Source organism: Crinia signifera, chromosome 8 (assembly GCF_055691185.1).
Source record: "Crinia signifera chromosome 8, ASM5569118v1, whole genome shotgun sequence".
Lineage (NCBI taxonomy): Eukaryota > Metazoa > Chordata > Amphibia > Anura > Myobatrachidae > Crinia > Crinia signifera.
In genome coordinates, this window is record NC_139224.1 from 157,020,309 (window position 1) to 157,040,548 (window position 20,240).

General features: G+C 48.2%; 1 protein-coding gene across 1 annotated transcript; it reads right to left on the reverse strand.

The window, feature by feature from the left end:
- Positions 1-225: 225 nt before the first annotated feature.
- Positions 226-11,639, reverse strand: LOC146027170 (uncharacterized). Its single transcript, XM_083158128.1, has 3 exons — positions 11,535-11,639; positions 8,125-8,222; positions 226-1,793 (listed from the first exon to the last, which is right to left on the reverse strand). The coding sequence occupies exons 2-3, from the start codon at positions 8,129-8,131 to the stop codon at positions 535-537; spliced, it is 1,266 nt and encodes a 421-aa protein (XP_083014254.1). The 5' UTR covers positions 8,132-8,222; positions 11,535-11,639; the 3' UTR covers positions 226-534.
- Between the last annotated feature and the right edge of the window lie 8,601 nt (positions 11,640-20,240).

Consider the following 20,240-nt stretch of genomic DNA (forward strand, 5'->3'; position numbering starts at 1 on the left):
ACGGGCTTTATCTTCTCCGTGGGAGAAAAGTTTTTAAAGTGATTTCCACGTTTTATTAAAACGTTATTACACCATGAAGCGCCCCCTCTGTTTGTTTTAGGTGGAGTTTATATATATATATATATATATATATATATATATATAGCAGACTGATTGCTGAAGGCAGCAGGGTAACATTGTACAGCAGTGACCTATCTCTGAGGTCTGGCCGCATCCTACAGTGAATGGACTTCATATAGACATTTAATATACTACACACAAGTCATACCATGATACAAATCAGTAGTAAACCAGTTATAACTCCTGGAAGTTCTTACAAATGTAATAAAAAATAAATATTTTTTATAAAGCATGAATATTTGCAGTATTAAAAGGTAGTCTGTTTTGTGTCAGCAAATAGTAACGTCTCAACATGTCGTGACAGGCAGGAATTCTGGAAGTTTTGTAGGACACATCCATGAGTCTTATGGTCTTCCTGCGTCACCATGACATGTTGTCTACTCAAGTTTTAAACCATCAGGACCCAACGGTATCTCAAGAGAGGTCCACACTTTCATACTCACAATGGTCTGAGTCTTCCAACTCAATGCCAGGGACCAAGCTATAGTAGTCTGTTGCTTGGTTCAGGTAATGCTTTTCTCTGTCTGTTGAGTCCTTCATGACCTCTGTTACACTCACTGTTTCCACTTCATCTGATTTCAACTCCATCTCTTCTTCTTCCTCCTCCTCCTCCTCCTCCTCTACAGCCAACATCAGCCCCGGCCCCTCTCGACTCAGTTGGCCATCACCCTCCACCAATGAGTCTACAGATGTTCCCAGTTTGATCTCCACCTCTTCATAGAGGTCTCGACTGCTCCCCAGAAGGGCAGCAGATGGTCTCAGCAAAATTGGGTCTTTGAATTGATTAACATCTGGTTCCCTGCGATCCTTTTTGAAGTTCTGCCTTGGTTCATAGTGATGATAGTGCCCTAAACTCCCAGCTCCATTGCGATCCACAGTAGCCAGATTGCACTCTCGCCTTGTGTTAGAATAACCACCCTTCTGTCTGCGGCAGCAGATGTACCAACACAATAGGATGACCAGAACCACCAATGGGATGCAAATTAATGCCACAGTCAAACTGTGCGACCTACATATACTACCTCTCTCAACCTCCATGAGTTTCAGTCCATTGACCTTTTTGGGAGAAGTACAAATGACTTCATCCAATAACATCTTAGAGTCATTGGCATGGAACATGGGCTCAAGATGGTCATAGAGGGCACATGTGCATTCCAAGCTATTGTTCTGGAAGCCAAATATAGACAGGGAAGGTTTAAGGATATTAACAGGAAAAGAATTCAAGCTGTTATAGTCCAAGTGTATCTCCTGGATCTGGTCTGAGTCCCGTAAGAAATTAGCAGGTAGGTGGTGAAGCTGGTTGAACTCAAGATGCAGAACCATCAAATTGGGCGCATTGCTTAAGAAGCCATCGGGCAGCTCCTTCAGGTGATTGTGATCCATATAAAGGTGCTCAATTTGGGTTTGTTTTTTTCCCCTTTCACCGTCAGTTATTTCTAATATCCCAGCGTTGGAGAGGTCCAACACCTTCAGACTGGACAATGCGGTGAAGATATTCCAATCCAACCTGTCTACAGAGAGACTGACATTCACGCAGCAGTGATCAGACATTAGAAGCGACCAGTCGGACTCCTGTTCCAGAATGGTGCAGTTACAGAGGTCCTGGTCAATGCTCTCCGTCAGCACCCCAAATACAAGCAGCCACAGTAACACATGTTCCCGTTGGTGAGGATCTGCAATAAAACATGATATATGTAATATGTGTATAGTATTCAACAGGATTTGTTATATAAACCACATACAGTATTACTATAGAAGGCATGTAGACACCATTCCGTCTCCTTGCCACCACAATACCGGGTGCCGGATGTCATCCCGACGGTCATTACACCAATGTTGGAATCCCAACTGTTACATGCCCGACAGTCGGGATCCCGACTTACACGCGATCCCCATAAAGGGAGAATAAAATAGGTGGTGAGCCAGCGAGCAAGGAGAATCGTTGTGCTCGAGCACCTGTCGGAGTCCGGGCAGTCGGGGTTCCGACGTCGGTGTAATGACATAAGTGTTTCAATTTTTTTTTTTAAAGCGACTCGTTCCTACTTTCCCATCCCAGTGGGAGAATAAAATATTGTGCCAGAAGCATGGCGGGAGAAACGAGCCATGCGAGGGGATGTGGTACACTTATATATAAGTCCATGTTGACTTAAATAGACATAAAAAAAGTGGAATGTCAAGAAATAGTGGTCAACCAAATGAGTGTTGATCTAAATCAGCGGTTCTCAACCTTTTTTCTCTCCCGTACTTCGTGGTTACTACGCTTCAGGGTTACTATGTACAACCGTAGTCCACATCGATGGTAACTTAAAAATGTACTAGAAATGTATTGATTACTTTCAATCAATTTCATGGTGTGTATCGTTACATTGTGCTGTAATGTGTACTCTGCTGCTGCAATGTGTAAAAAGGGGAACTCTGCTGTCGTCATTTGAATATTGGAGACAACTGTGCTGCGTAATATAAATTGGTATTATTTTGTGGCCACGCCCCTTCCCCATGAAGCCACTCCCCTATAGTTTTGGCTTGAGCACCCACCAGCAAAATGATAAATCTGCACCTATGTATCCTTATATTAAGGAGTAGCGGAGGAGTAGTATACGGCCAGGAATCGTGCCCTTCTGTGTCTGCCGGCTGGTTGTGTATTGTCTCCAGGGTTCCCACTGACACCTGTAGGATTAATGCCGCTGCTTCCTCCACCTGTGTCAGCGCAGGGCAGATGATTGCTAATGTCTGAGGGCAGCACGGGTAGCTCCCATTGGATTGCTGGTCAGGCAAAAGCACAAGGAGACGCTGATGACGCTTAAGACATAACCATAGGTGATACAACGTGGTTCGTCTCCATGGCAATGGGTCTTCTGCCATCAAAATGCTTTTTCATCTTCCGCCATTACCAATATTATTTTCAAGTACCCCCAACTGGTCTGCAGAGTACCCCAGGTTGGGAACCACTGATCTAAATCCTGTCGACCCAATGACCAACACCCAGCATGCCACACACACACACACACATATAAACACACACACACACACAATGGACCAAAACACTTTTTCAGTCACGGAGACAGCTTCGTCTTCTTCCTCTGCACCGGCTCAGAGCTACCCAGCCACTTCCTGCCTCTTGTGTTCTAAGTGCTTGCGCATCAGGTCACTGTGGCATTATTACCACCTGAGGAAGTGCTGACTGATGATCTGGCTCTTTGCCAGCCAATGCACAAGCATCACAGGGAACTCTCTCAGAAGGAAGGAAGATCTGTACCGCCCGGCAGCCCGGACACCAAGGGTGATGGCTAAAGCTGCACTCATCAATGGACAGGCTGCAGGCTGCAATGTGTGTGTGTTAGGGATTAATGCTATAGCCATCGATGGTGATAGTGCCATCAATGGGAGCATACTATGTGTTGTATGAACATTGATGGTTTTTTAACTATCGATGGCCATCCATTTTATTTGACTGAATGGCCTGTTGGCCAATCAGAACCTGAGGGTAGGGCTTTTTACGGGTGTCAGGGGTGGAGCTATGCTCTGTGTCCCATCTGTGAGTCCGGACGTGCTGTTGGTATAGCATATAGCCGCACTTATCTGACTAAAGAAACCCCAGACCAGAGCCATCTTATCATATAGGCGCACTGGCCAGCCACAATACTAATGGCCTTTGAGCAAGAGCGGGTAGTGGTCACACAGTCAGACAGTAAATGTCTGTCAGCATGCTGATTGGTGGATAGCTGGAGCTATCCACCAATCTGAGTGCTGACAGCTATTAAATGCAAGCACGTGGAGACATGGTGCAGAACTGCAGAAGGGGCATGTTATAACCTTTTTATTTAATTGGTCCCCATGAATGGGTGTGTAGGGGCTCTGGTTCATTACTTTGCCCTGGGCTGGGCCTACGGATTCAGTATTAAATCCCGACGCTGGAATCCCGATCGCCGAAATCCCGACAAGGGGGGGACGTGGATCGCCCCCCTTGCGGGCTCGCTGCACTCGCCACGCAGCGGGCCCGGTGCCTCGCTACGCTCGGCACACTAATTTATTCTCCCTCCGGGGGTGTCGTGGACACCCCCGGAGGGAGAAAGTGTCGGGATTTCGGCGATCGGGATTCTAGCGTCGGGATTCTGAACGCCGGGATCCCGACCGCCGGGATTTACACTGCATCCGGGCCTACAATGCTGTTAAGACATTGATCGGGATTCTAGCGTCGGGATTCTGAACGCCGGGATCCCGACCGCCGGGATTTACACTGCATCCCGGGCCTACAATGCTGTTAAGACATTGAACGCAAGTCTGCCATGAACGGGTCTTATGTGAGTATCCTCCCCCATTCTGAGTTCTATAACTACAGACAGGAAGTAATAGTTATTTATATCTCATTGTTACATTGTATCTGTGATATATATACATCAGACATTTATCATTATATCTCACATGGTATGTGATTTGTGCACTCACCAGACCAGGGCCGGATTAAGAGGGAGCTCAGGGGGGTCAGTACCGCTGGGCCCAGCTCTAGCTAGTGCCCCCAGTGGTTGGCTAAAGGTTTTGTGCATGGGAGTGGGGTAGTGCTGCAGCTTCACCTATCTGCCAATGTGACAATAATTAATGGTGCTGAGCATCGGGAGCCAAGGTACACTGACTGCATTACTGGGAGTTATTGCATCACTGTCACATTGCGTGTGATATGTGCACTCACCAGACATGACATCACTATATCTCACTGTTACATTGCGTGTGATATGTGCACTCACCAGACATGACATCACTATATCTCACTGTTACATTGCATGTGATATGTACACTCACCAGACATGACATCCCTATATCTCACTGTTACATTACGTGTAATATGTGCACTCACCAGACATGACATCACTATATCTCACTGTTACATTACGTATGATATGTGCACTCACCAGACATGACATCCCTATATCTCACTGTTACATTACGTATGATATGTGCACTCACCAGACATGACATCACTATATCTCACTGTTACATTACGTATGATATGTGCACTCACCAGACATGACATCACTATATCTCACTGTTACATTGCGTGTGATATGTGCACTCACCAGACATGACATCACTATATCTCACTGTTACATTGCGTGTGATATGTGCACTCACCAGACATGACATCCCTATATCTCACTGTTACATTACGTGTAATATGTGCACTCACCAGACATGACATCACTATATCTCACTGTTACATTACGTATGATATGTGCACTCACCAGACATGACATCACTATATCTCACTGTTAGATTACGTATGATATGTGCACTCACCAGACATGACATCCCTATATCTCACTGTTACATTACCTGTGATATGTGCACTCACCAGACATGACATCACTATATCTCACTGTTACATTACGTATGATATGTGCACTCACCAGACATGACATCACTATATCTCACTGTTACATTGCGTGTGATATGTGCACTCACCAGACATGACATCACTATATCTCACTGTTACATTACGTATGATATGTGCACTCACCAGACATGACATCACTATATCTCACTGTTACATTACGTATGATATGTGCACTCACCAGACATGACATCACTATATCTCACTGTTACATTACGTATGATATGTGCACTCACCAGACATGACATCACTATATCTCACTGTTACATTGCGTGTGATATGTGCACTCACCAGACATGACATCACTATATCTCACTGTTACATTACGTATGATATGTGCACTCACCAGACATGACATCACTATATCTCACTGTTACATTACGTATGATATGTGCACTCACCAGACATGACATCACTATATCTCACTGTTACATTACGTATGATATGTGCACTCACCAGACATGACATCCCTATATCTCACTGTTACATTACCTGTGATATGTGCACTCACCAGACATGACATCACTATATCTCACTGTTACATTACGTATGATATGTGCACTCACCAGACATGACATCACTATATCTCACTGTTACATTACGTATGATATGTGCACTCACCAGACATGACATCACTATATCTCACTGTTACATTACGTATGATATGTGCACTCACCAGACATGACATCACTATATCTCACTGTTACATTACGTGTGATATGTGCACTCACCAGACATGACATCACTATATCTCACTGTTACATTACGTATGATATGTGCACTCACCAGATATGACATTACTATATCTCACTGTTACATTGCGTGTGATATGTGCACTCACCAGACATGACATCCCTATATCTCACTGTTACATTACGTGTGATATGTGCACTCAACAGACATGACATCACTATATCTCACTGTTACATTACGTATGATATGTGCACTCACCAGACATGACATCCCTATATCTCACTGTTACATTACCTGTGATATGTGCACTCACCAGACATGACATCACTATATCTCACTGTTACATTACGTATGATATGTGCACTCACCAGATATGACATTACTATATCTCACTGTTACATTGCGTGTGATATGTGCACTCACCAGACATGACATCCCTATATCTCACTGTTACATTACGTGTGATATGTGCACTCACCAGACATGACATCACTATATCTCACTGTTACATTGCGTGTGATATGTGCACTCACCAGAAATGACATCACTATATCTCACTGTTACATTACGTATGATATGTGCACTCACCAGAAATGACATCACTATATCTCACTGTTACATTACGTATGATATGTGCACTCACCAGACATGACATCCCTATATCTCACTGTTACATTACCTGTGATATGTGCACTCACCAGACATGACATCACTATATCTCACTGTTACATTACGTGTGATATGTGCACTCACCAGACATGACATCACTATATCTCACTGTTACATTACGTATGATATGTGCACTCACCAGATATGACATCACTATATCTCACTGTTACATTGCGTGTGATATGTGCACTCACCAGACATGACATCCCTATATCTCACTGTTACATTACGTGTGATATGTGCACTCAACAGACATGACATCACTATATCTCACTGTTACATTGCGTGTGATATGTGCACTCACCAGACATGACATCCCTATATCTCACTGTTACATTACGTGTGATATGTGCACTCACCAGACATGACATCACTATATCTCACTGTTACATTGCATGTGATATGTACACTCACCAGACATGACATCCCTATATCTCACTGTTACATTACGTGTGATATGTGCACTCACCAGACATGACATCACTATATCTCACTGTTACATTACGTATGATATGTGCACTCACCAGACATGACATCACTATATCTCACTGTTACATTACGTATGATATGTGCACTCACCAGAAATGACATCACTATATCTCACTGTTACATTACGTATGATATGTGCACTCACCAGACATGACATCTCTATATCTCACTGTTACATTGCGTGTGATATGTGCACTCACCAGACATGACATCCCTATATCTCACTGTTACATTACCTGTGATATGTGCACTCACCAGACATGACATCTCTATATCTCACTGTTAGATTGCGTGTGATATGTGCACTCACCAGACATGACATCACTATATCTCACTGTTAGATTACGTATGATATGTGCACTCACCACACATGACATCTCTATATCTCACTGTTACATTGCGTGTGATATGTGCACTCACCAGACATGACTTATCACTATATCTCACTGTCACATTGCGTGTGATATGTGCACTCACCAGACATGACTTATCACTATATCTCACTGTCACATTGCGTGTGATATGTGCACTCACCAGACATGACTTATCACTATATCTCACTGTCACATTGCGTGTGATATGTGCACTCACCAGACATGACTTATCACTATATCTCACTGTCACATTGCGTGTGATATGTGCACTCACCAGACATGACTTATCACTATATCTCACTGTCACATTGCGTGTGATATGTGCACTCACCAGACATGACTTATCACTATACAGTATCTCACTCTTACATTGCGTGTGATATGTGCACTCACCAGACATGATTAGACCACTGCAGAGGAAGGAGAGATCTATAAATGCCGGAGACAGGTCAGAATCACTTGTAGCTTCCTCACTGTGGAAACCATTTTGACTGTTAAAGAAAGGAAAGATCAGCTTTATTGTTCCACTCACATTATCTGTACCCTATATACCGGCAAATATCCAAGACCATTTTACAATGACTAATATGTTATTTCATGGTTTAACCATGTTTTACATTAGCTGTACTCTCTTTACGTGTTGTTGCTTTACTGATAAAAGAATTCCATGTTCACGTGTATGTAATAGGGGAACCCCATTTGTGCTATCCTGCGTTCCCATTTACAACTTGTATTGGTTTCCCAGCATCTTCCCAGTCCAGCAGCCCCCAGCTACGGAACAGCGTCCCCCTTCCAGTACACAGGACGCACTATAGGGCTGAGCCTCCCCAGCTGGGTTTACACTATAGATAAATAAAAGTGTTGCTAAGAGAGGAGCGGTGGCATCATCTGTGTTATTAACCCTCTGCTGCTGGGCCGTTTCCTCTCCCCATATAAGTCATTCAGGAGTGGTGTAATATTCTGTATAAGCACACGTTGGGATTACAGGGATTGCTGTCCTGCCTGATTGGGTAGAATAATATGCTGCTCACTAGTAAACACAAAGCAATCTCCATAGAGACGCGATACACAACTCTTGTCTCCTGGGCCATTCCTGATAATGTGGCACCACAGAGGTTATATTACCTGTATATATACGGAAGCTGTCATCATATTGATCATCTCACAACAGACTTCGTATTTATTACACAACTATATTATTCATGTGAAATAACTTTGTTAAAACATATTCAACAAATAATGCTTTGATCATATAGTGATTAGGCTATAGGGGATCAGAGGTAGGTATATAGCTCTCGGTCTCAGTCAACAAGTTTACACCATATGGTCGACAATGTCCAAAAAGTTGACAGGTTCAGATGGTCGACATAACAGTGGTCAACACAACATATGGCTGACATGTGGTTACGTCGTTTTTTATGGTTGTTGATCTCTTGATGTGACGACTTTCCATGTCAACATTTTGCTTGTGTCAACCTTTTCCCCATGTCGACATTGTGCATGCCGACCATTTGGGAATCAAGTTGACCTAGACACTGTCGAACTTTTCAATGTCAACCTATTATACCACACCCCAGATTTTTTCTCTGGGTGGGGTCTGGAAGGGAGTGGGATAATGTCGGATAGGAGGTATGACCTTGCACTATATGGGTGTGTGCTAGGCAGATATGGGAGGGGCCTGGTTTGGACAGGGGTGTGGCCTATATTGTCTTAATGTATAACTTTGAAATGATTGTAAATCTAACCAGGTGCAGAGCAGAGAGCAAAATGGGTGTAAATGACTAAGGGACATAATAATCACAATCAGCATTTTTATGGCTACTATAGGGTAACAAAATCTGGAGATGGCATTATCTGATTGGCACCCAAGGTCTGTAATGCGGCTTGGTAAATATGCCAGCTTCTCAGTCTCCATGGAAACCTATGGGGGCTATGGGTGTAGTCAGAGATGGAGGGGCCACAGCAGATATTGGAGGTATTTGGGGTAGATGTATGAAGCAGTGATAAGGGAGGAGAAGTGGCCCATGGCAACCAATCAGCACTGAAGTAACATCTATATTTCATATATAATTATACAGAGCAGCTGATTGGCTGCCATGGGCCACTTCTCCTCTGACTCACTTCTCCCATATCACTGCTTCATACATCTATCCCATTCTATCACTGAGCACAGGACTGTACCTGGCCCTGTGTGTTCAATATATTAGGCCTAATTCAGCCTCGATCGCTATTGCGAATTGCGAATGAATTGTGAATGGATTGCTAATTGCAATCTATTTGCAAATCTATTCGCAATTCTCGGAACATGGAAGAGACTTTGCCGTCTGTGCAAATGTGCGTAGTTCTGAGGCTGCCACTAATCTGCAGTGAGACTGGGTGAAAGTGGTCAGTGCTGACATCTTAGACCTTCTTTAAAAATGCTGGGGCACGCCTGTGTTTTTTTCAAACACACTCCCACCCACAAATGCCGGCTTACTGTCAATCAAACTGCGGCTACATTATGATGCATACCGATTTCAGTCACTAATTCCCCTCACGCAAGCGCAGTCCTTCGTTAATCACTCGATTCGCCATTTCTCTGATTATTATCCATGCTGAATTCCGTTTATTCCTTTTTCTCTGGGCTTACACCGCAGAATGTATCTAGTGGCGCATTAAGAAACTGACTCAGATAATTTATCGATGGTTTCTTTTCCCACTGATAAACTTGTGTTATTAGCAGACATTCCATGTGATACAGAGACGGATGTCAGATTCCATAAATGCCTTTACTATTATTAAGAAGAGTCCGCAGAGTCATTTAGAGGTGAGGGAGCCAGAATTCAATGCCCTACAGTGTAACCGACTGTACAGGCCCCATCCGCTAGTGCGATATGGCCGCTTTTTATGTGATTTGGACGCATTGCTGCGACGGATCTCATGGAAAGTTCCCGTGCGCCTTGCATTACAGATCCTATGGGCTGCCATGAATATTTGTCGCAACCCGTAGCCCGTGCTGGGATTGCATACGATACATCGTATGTAAAAGGTCCGCATGCGATGTCTCACCCTAGTGGATGGCGGCCTTAACCGATGTCCTGTAGTAAGAGGCTGCTCTACTAACTAGATCCAATACAGACAACAGACACATTTTATATAATGTACACTTAATAATAAATGTGTGTCTGTGTGTATATATATATATATATATATATCTATATATGGGACAGAGGTACATATATAATTACTAACAAGGTGCAGTCTCAGTAGCAACAGACGTTTGTTTGCAAGGTGTATCTCCCAGATAGTGACACAGATAACCCTGGCTGGTTGCTAGGGGTTACTATGCACTTTCACCAGGACTGATAGTGACAGCATAGTGAATCCCCTCACTATAATCTCCGACTCCCACCCTTGTCAGTTATCAGGGAAAGTCCTGTGATGACAGAACAAGTTTCCTGATCCGCTTTGTATGTACATATCCCTGCTTGAAAGCATGCACCCATCTGTGTATAAGCAGGATTTCCTCTGTGACACTTGTTACTGATGCCCGGCAGTTACTATGCAGAAGGGGCTCAGCCCAGCAATAGTTATTTCCATTGTGACAGTAACTATGACACAAGACATGTCACAAGTGTCTTCTGCTTTGTGATTGCGACATGAAGGCTGTAAGGTTACAATGATAGAGATCAAAGAGAGTAACTACCCTGCTGCCCTCCTGTATATGTCCCAGGAGGTGAAGTGCTGGGCGCAGCACTGGATCAGTGGGTAAGTGCCCCAGTGCAGCCTGTGTACATGCTAATGATAATGTCACTTTCTCCTACCTTGTCCTACAGGTGCAGGGATTATGTCCAGCTATGGGTTTAGCACAGATCCCGTCCTGCCCCAGTTCCTCCACTCTCCCTGGTATCTGCAGCAGCAGCCTCCTCCCTCCCTCCTCCTGTCCTGGGCTTGGTCTCTTCCTCTCTCTCCCATCCACACACCTCCCTCAGCCAAACCCTCTCATTCCTCCCTGTCCCTGGTGATGGTGACTGAAAGCTTCGCTCGGAGGCGCCCCCTGTCTGCAGGTTAAACAGGAACCTAGAATTCTGTCCCTTCTCTGTGGGGAGGGAAGAGTTAAAGCTAAAGGAAGGGGTGACATGGAGGGGGGCAGATTGCTAAATCGCTGCATCTGTTTACTCAGCAAGGAGATAATCATTAACCTTTTGAGGCCATGGCCCATGTCTGCTAAGCAACACTCAATAGGGATTTATAGTTAGATACATTTACTGGGCAGGATGTTCTAACATCCACTGCCCTGTATCGCCCCCCTTTGCCGGCCACCGTATTCTTAATGATCTGATATGCTCTAACATATGCGATCATTAAAACAAGGGACAGCTCTTGCGATGCGGCTCCAGCACTGGATCCCTCCGGACATGCTGGGAGGGATCCGTGACGGATCCCTCACACAGCGCTGCGGTAAGAAGCCCATAGGCTTCTGCAGGTAATCGCCAGCTTCTACTGGCAATTCCCTCCGCATCGCTGCCACTGCGGAGGGGGGGGACAGAGCATATAGAAATGCGGTAAAAACCCAGATAACAGGGTTTTTACCGCATTTCTGCTTTAGAGAATCCCGCCAAATCTTTAACTTGACAGTTAGGGGCTGATTGTCTGCTGCATTATCACCAGCCACTTTTGTCACTTCAACCAGGCTAGGTGCAGGAGATAGGTCTGACATTTGTACAGCAGGTAGGGATAAATGAATGGAGTGAGCCGACATAATTATAAAAATATAATTGTATTCATTTTTCATAACATTTAAAGGATATTTAAAAAAAATACACAGGACACATTTAACCACTGATCCACTGAAATAGGAGAAATGGCTGATCTCCATGGAGGGGGCGGGGCTAAAATGACACGATTGTGCCATTTTAGCTCCGCCCCCTCCTCTGATACCCGCAGATTGCGGCATTTACATGCCACGATTCGGGGGGCTCAGGGTGGTCCCCCAGATTCCGGGAGGGTTGCCCACCCTTCTGTGGGGCTGGGAGGGGGACACGATTTTCGGGAGACTCCCGGGAATTACGGGAGGGTCGGCAACCCTGAATTACATGCCACAAGAGATATAAGGACCTGATGCCTGCACAATTTTGGTGGCATGTGCATCAGTGCCTGCTGACCATGCTTTGCCTACGACGCCTTCCTTTGGCTTTGGTCTTCTCATACCATGTCATACCTCCCAACTGTCCCGTTTATCGCAGGAATGTCCCGGTATTTGGAAGTCCCCCCCTGTCACCCGTGAATAGATACTGTGCGCATGCATCGAATATGGGGCTTGGCATCGTGGGAGCATCGCGAGTATAGGCTACGCCCCCTTTTAGCTAGGCCACGCCCCCCATTTTTGCCACTCGTGCCAGCGTCCCTCTTCCAGCCCCTCAAATTTGAGAGGTATGCCAGGTAACTGTATTTGATGACATTTAAGCAGGGATTTGCATACACATAGTCGTATTTACAAAAAGGGGAAATTATCCAAATAAGAATCACCTGTTTATTGGCGCCTGTAATGCTGCATAATAATAATATATGATAAAGGTAAAGTCGGTGCACAGCCTAGAAACATGATCTTACTAATCGGGATCTTATCGGGTAGGGTGGATCATTTTATAAGTTCCCTCTAAAGCAGTGGTTCTCAAACTCGGTCCTCATGACCCCACACAGTACAAGTTTTCCAGGTCACCCAGCAGGTACAGTTTTAAAAGACCCACATGTGGATCTAATTATTTCACTTGTGATTCTGTGAGGAGACCTGCAAAACATGCACTCACTGGCGTAACTAAGCTACCGCAGCCCCCGCCATGGCGGGGAGGCGCAGAGTAACTATGGGCGCCTGGGGGGCTGCGGTGCTATAGTTACCCGCTACGCTGCTGCCCGGCCGCATCTGCGGTCACTGCCCGTCACTCGCTCCCGGCGCCGGCTCCTGCTGATAATGAAAAGTGACACTTAGAAAATGGCTGCCCCCGTATTGCAGACAGTTTTGGCAGCCATTTTCTAAGAGTCACTTTTCATTATCAGCAGGAGCCGGTGCCGGGAGTGAGTGACGGGACAGTGACGCAGATGCGGCCGGGCAGCAGCGCGACAGGTATGGGTATGAAGGGGGGGGTTTCGCAGTCGCGCCGGGGGGGGGTGGCGCGCCGGGGGGGGGGGGGGGGGCGCCGAAAAAATTTGGCGGGGGGGCGCAGAATATATAGTTACGCCACTGCATGCACTGTGTGGGGTTCTAAGGGCCGAGTTTGAGAACCTGTGCTATAAAGTGAGTGATCTTGAGATGAAAGAGTTAATATAATCTAACCAGGAATACGCCCTGAGCGGCTGCAAGTGGAGGATTATTACTAACAAGTTTAATGTTATCGCTCATTACCAGCACCGGTTTTGTGACCTCACATGATGAAGTTCTGGATGAAGTGCTGGAGATCGCTGCAAATATGGCAGTGCGCGGCCGGCATTAAATGTATTGTTTTATTTATTCATTCAGGAAATGGTAATACATTGGAGAGCGAAGGAGATAAGGAGAGACTGGTATAATGTACAACTGCAGTGTAACCTTTCCCTCTAGTAACCAGTGTACATTTCATCACTCTCTTCCCACTCCCTGCGCTGGGTGTGGGTGATATCACCAGTGGTTGCTGGAGGAATGTTGACCTGCGAGTTTTGTGTGTCAGTAACCTGACCAGAGTAATCCGCCCTCCCTGTACATGCTGAGGCTACATCCATACCCAGAGCTGCTGTGATGATCTAGCACCCACTGTAACACAATGCACCTTTCTTTCTATCTATCTATCTACATACATAAAAAGGTAGGTGTACCTGCACTCGCACACAATTATAGCAACTGCCCCAAGGTCACACCAAGGTGCGCCAAACATATCCTTCAAATCCCTGAGAAAATCTCCAACGTTGAGAGATTTTTTTCTGGGCTTATGGCATCACTTGGTATGTGCTTTTTTTGTACTTTTTTTCACTTAAATAAAACCAAAATTAGTTTTTTTACATATTGGTGAGTGCTCTTTATGTCCCTTCTCAGGGATTTGGAGGATATCTACATACATTCATAGTGTAACAGGTTCGCCGTTCAGATAGGACACAGCAGGCAGTTTACAGTATTTGTGCGGCATGTATTTAATGACATACAAGACACAAACCTACTAAGGCGCCCAAGGGATTATGTTGGTTGCCTTGCGTTGTTACCTTTACATTACTGCCTAGAAATAATTCACACGGACACCTTATCTTAAAATAAGACTCAGACAACCATGGCGTAAGTTTAAAATGGTCAAGTTATTTATTTAGGTGGTATGACCCTTGTTTGTCTATCAAAGGGATGGCCAAGAAAGCACTTGAGACCAGCACCAGTCAGAGGTGTATGTCAATGGCAGCGACTGCATCGCTCCAATCTAACAAACACACCCCTTACGTAAGGTACAGCCTGCACCGTGACGGCTCCCCGCCCCCTCTAAGGTATGGCGCGGACACCTCAAGGAAGTGCCCACCGTCCCCGCTCAGTTCGGGACTCGCCCACCGTCCTGGCAAGGGGGGGTAATACCGCACGGTGACCACCTGAAACCTCACCCGACTGCTGGTCGAGAGCGCCTTCTCGCCGATTTTTAGACTAAAAATTTAATTTACCGAATTGTTTGGACAGCCCGAAGGCAATGAGCACCAGAGAGAAGAAGAAAAAGAAGGGAAGGGAGGGTGGGGATCCGGATTCCAAGAGGAAGTTCCTGCCCCAGAGCTGGACCCTAAATACCCCGCTTAAGCTGCCTCCCCTTTTGGTGCTGATTGGCCCAGCTACACCACATGCTAACCTGCCTGTGAATCATCACACTGCTCTGTGCTGCATTGCATATGAAGTTAACCCCCAAATCCCCGGGCTCTTAACTGCACTCTGGCCTATGCTGCCCTCGTTTTGCCTAAGGCGCCCAAAGGATTATGTTGGTTGCCTTGCGTTGTTACCTTTACATTACTGCCAAGAAATAATTCACACGGACACCTTATCTAAAAATAAGACTCAGACAACCATGGCGTAAGTTTAAAATGGTCAAGTTATTTATTTAGGTGGTATGACCCTTGTTTGTCTATCAAAGGGATGGCCAAGAAAGCACTTGAGACCAGCACCAGTCAGAGGTGTATGCCAATGGCAGCGACTGCATCGCTCCAATCTAACAAACACACCCCTTACGTAAGGTACAGCCTGCACCGTGACGGCTCCCCGCCCCCTCTAAGGTAGGGCGCGGACACCTCAAGGAAGTGCCCACCGTCCCCGCTCAGTTCGGGACTCGCCCACCGTCCTGGCAAGGGGGGGGTAATACCGCACGGTGACCACCTGACACCTCACCCGACTGCTGGTCGAGAGCGCCTTCTCGCCACTACCGAGGTTCCCAAGACATAACACAAGGTCGCCCGGGACCGAGGCCCGCCACCCCTCAAACTAGACCTACTTCCTGCCTAATGCTGAGTTATACGAGAAAAGATGTCCCCCAGGAAAACCTCAATGCCCGCGTCAGACAGGTGAACCCCGTCTGACCTGAACAGATGGGCCGACTCCCTGACTATCGTGGGGTGCCGTACTGCTCTACCCCCCATGGCGTGTACCCTACGGGAAACAGCATGGTTAACCTTCCGCCTTGCCCTATCCATGGCAACTGCATTCCTGCATCCCCGCCAGTGAAAACGGGGGACAATGTCGGACCACACTATCAGCAAACCTGGCCAAAGGGCCGCAATGCGCTCTAAGTCCGCAGTTATGCTGCAAATGAGGGAGAGCCCCGTATTCTTAACCAGGTCGTTGCCCCCTAGGTGAATGATCAGTGTGTCGGGGCGCCCCGAGCCGCGGGCCTTGGTGACCAGGAGGTTGTAAAGCCCGCCCCACTGGAGTCCCCTAACCCCAAACCACTGCACTGAGTCGGCTCGCAGGAGGCCTGCAGCCTTGGCGGCCATGGGATGCCTGGCCGCCCAAAAAATATAGGAGTGCCCCACGAACCAAACTATCCCCCGAGGTGGTGAGGAAAGGGAGGGGGCTGAAAAAGAAGAAACCTAACGTTAACATCAATATAAACTATACTGTAACACAACCAGAATGCAAAATACAGCCCAAGTGAAGGTGAAAAATTTAAAAAACCTCCGGTGAACTTTGGTGACAGCCGAATTGAATTAGTTCCACCTCGAAGGAAAAAGTAAAAAATTCACTTCACACCGTCGATTCCAGAACGCTACCCGTTCCAGAACCGATTGTAAACTGACGTTTTTGGGCTGGCGCAACAGGCGCATACTACAACTTATCTACCTTATCTAATCTTACATATTTTTTATAAGCCGAGGACTTCCACCTCCCTACTCTCTGTATGGCAGAAGGTGGAAGCCCCGCCGCCACTGCGCTTGTTGCAGCCCCTATGCGAAAAGAGTGTGTCCCGTAGTCTTGCGCCCGCAGGCCCAATTCGGTTAAACACCGCCGAAATACAGCCCCGAACTGAAATCGGGTGAGGGGCACGCCATCTGCGTGAACCAAAAACTGCATGGCTGAAACCGGCCTGCGGGACACATAGTCCCTGCCTAAAGCTACGGGACATATGGCTTGGTCCACACTGGCTCGCAGCGTGGCCCAACTGCCCCTCCCCAATTGGTCGGTTTTGGACCTTTGAATTCTACACATAACATGGTCTTCGTGGAGAACCACGTCCTCAGACCGCAGACCCGACTGGGCAGTTTTACTAGCCGCTACCAATTCGCCAATCCTGAATGCCCCAAAGAAAGCAAATGAAAAAGCAACCTTTAACAGCGCGGCCTCGAAGGCGCTATCGGCTACCTTTCCTAAACAGGCCACTAAATTCCCCAGCATGCGCTCATCTATCGTTTTGCCGCTGGAAATGGCTTCCTGCCTGAGGTGTCTGAGCTATGCTGACCCTTACCGATAACTTCGAGCCAGATCTCCACGTGCTTACAGCCCATCGGCATGACGCTGGACCCTGCGTGGGCGAGGCGGAATTTCTCATCGTAATTCCGCCATGCATGACCCTTATAGTCCATGAACGTCTCGTTCACCAGAAACAGGTAACGCAAGACGTTCACGTGCTCACCTGGCCGTGTGTTTAAGTAACAGGAGGAGAAAACCAGAAAACCTTTAAGCCAATTGTGGAAGCCCTTGAAAGCCGCCTCACTACTGCTCCCCGCCTTCTTGGCAGCCTCAAACTCCTTTTTCATGTCGACCGTCAGCGTGAAAAAGTCGACAAACTTCCCCTTCCTGATCTTGTCTTTCACCCCTTTACGCAGGCCCCGCGACACGGCGGTATTGGTGCAATGGACCATATCGCCTGCCGGGGGAACTGTTTCTAGCTCCGCCTCCTTCCTAGCGCGCTTAGTGCCCCCCACCTTCTTGGCCACCGCACGCGCAACCATTTTTGCAAATTTGCGCGGGCGCTTGGGGGACCCAGACTCGTCACTGCTAGTCGACGAGTTGGAGGAGGAGGATGCACACTCAGAAGTATCATCATGCTCACCGTCTCCTGAAGCCTCGCCCTGAACCACGGGGTCCGGCCCTAGCGTGGCCACCGGCCTTGCGGAAGTTGATGCTTCTGGCCTGGACGTTGAAGCCCGGGTCTCTTTCCTCGGGGCAGCGGGTGCCGACCCCCTGCCTGGGGCTGGAGCCGCCACTGGTGTTGCCGGCCGAGATTCTGGCGCCCTCCTGGACCGGTCTGTGTCGTCCTCAACGACACTCGCCCCACCGACTGTGGATACCTCGGGAGATAAATGGGCAACGTTAGGACCATATCCTGAACCCGTCACCCTCCCCGTCCCCCCTGCTATTGTACCAGGGCTCCCCGGGCCCCCAGTCGCGTAAACCTGGTTGACCTGTTGAGCCTGAGGGTACATGCTGGGGTGTGTTTAAGCCCCCCCCTGAAACGATTGCTGCTGCCCTCCCGGGACCTGAGGAGTGGGTGCACCAGCACCCTGCCATGCCCCCCCCCCCCGAAATACCCCCCGGGAAACCCCCCAGCAGGCCCTGCTGTTTGGGGGAAGTAAGGGAAAGGGGCCGGCTGGCTCCCCACGTAGGGCCCATACTGTGGGTTAGGCATGGGATACCCCGGGTACCCTCCTGCATTTGGGGCGGGAAATGCCCACTGCTGCTGCTGCTGCAAGGGGGTGTGCATATAGGCTTGCGGGCCCGCCCCGAACCCGGCATGGCCAAACCCTTGGGGTCCCCCCTGACCCGCCGGAGCCCCGGCGAAGCCCTGAGGGGCCGCATGGAAGGGCTGCTGGCCCTGATGCCATTGCTGCTGCGGGGCCTGCCAATCTTGAAAAGGGGCGGCACCGCTATCCCCCCGGCCGCCGACGAAAGCGCCCGCACAGCCACTGTCCCAGCCTAAGGGGAGGAGCGACCCCCTTACTGGTGCCATGATGTTTGCCAGGGATGCCAGAGCCCCTTGACCCGCGCCGCGCTGACCCCCTGTGGCCACCGGCAGAGGGCTCCACGTGGGGCCCCCGGTGATGACCTGCAGCGGGCTACCCTGCCCCTGAGCCAGCGGGGTACTGGTCCTGGGAGGCACCCCCCATCCCCCCCACTGCGCGAAACCTCACTAGCACTCACCCCGCTGCCTGATGCGCGCGGGGTGACATTTACAGCATCCTCAGCCTGCACTGCCGGGAGTACTCCGGCAGATGACGCCAAAGTGCTGTACCCAGCCGCGCTGCTCGCGGCTGGGCGCACTGCTGAGCCGGGGAGCAGCTTCTGAGCGCGGGGGAAACCTGTTCCCTTGTGACTGAGCCCGCAGGAGACGGCGCGCGCACCCGCGATGACGTGGTCGCGGCCGTCCTGCTAGCTCCCCTCCCGCCGCCGCGCGCTGGCACTGTGACCAGCGGGCGGGAGGCGTCTGCCAACCACCGGGGAGGTGGTGCGGGTCTCTTGGGGTGGCCGGACATGGTGAAGCTGCGCGTGAGAATACAGGGCCTGGTAAAAAGGTACTTAGCTTCGCTTGCTGCTTCACTGTGGCGATCCAGATTCCAAGAGGAAGTTCCTGCCCCAGAGCTGGACCCTAAATACCCCGCTTAAGCTGCCTCCCCTTTTGGTGCTGATTGGCCCAGCTACACCACATGCTAACCTGCCTGTGAATCATCACACTGCTCTGTGCTGCATTGCATATGAAGTTAACCCCCAAATCCCCGGGCTCTTAACTGCACTCTGGCCTATGCTGCCCTCGTTTTGCCTTACAGCTAACAAGGCTTCATACAAACAATCAAAAAAATATGTGTGCATAGTGCCTCCATTGGTAGTCCAAGTCCCTGGCACTACAATACTTAGGCCTACTAGCTGGCCCCTATCAGGCATCAGCGCAATGAACAGCAAATTTCTGAAAGCTTAACAATTATCCAAGTTCTCCACCTGTGGCTGTGCAGGTCTGAAAACCTGACCTGGAGCCGTATGGTTGAGAGCCTCAGCCCACCTATCTCTCCCTCATCTCTCCCGCCGCTGCTGCATATCATGTGTGTCACTGATT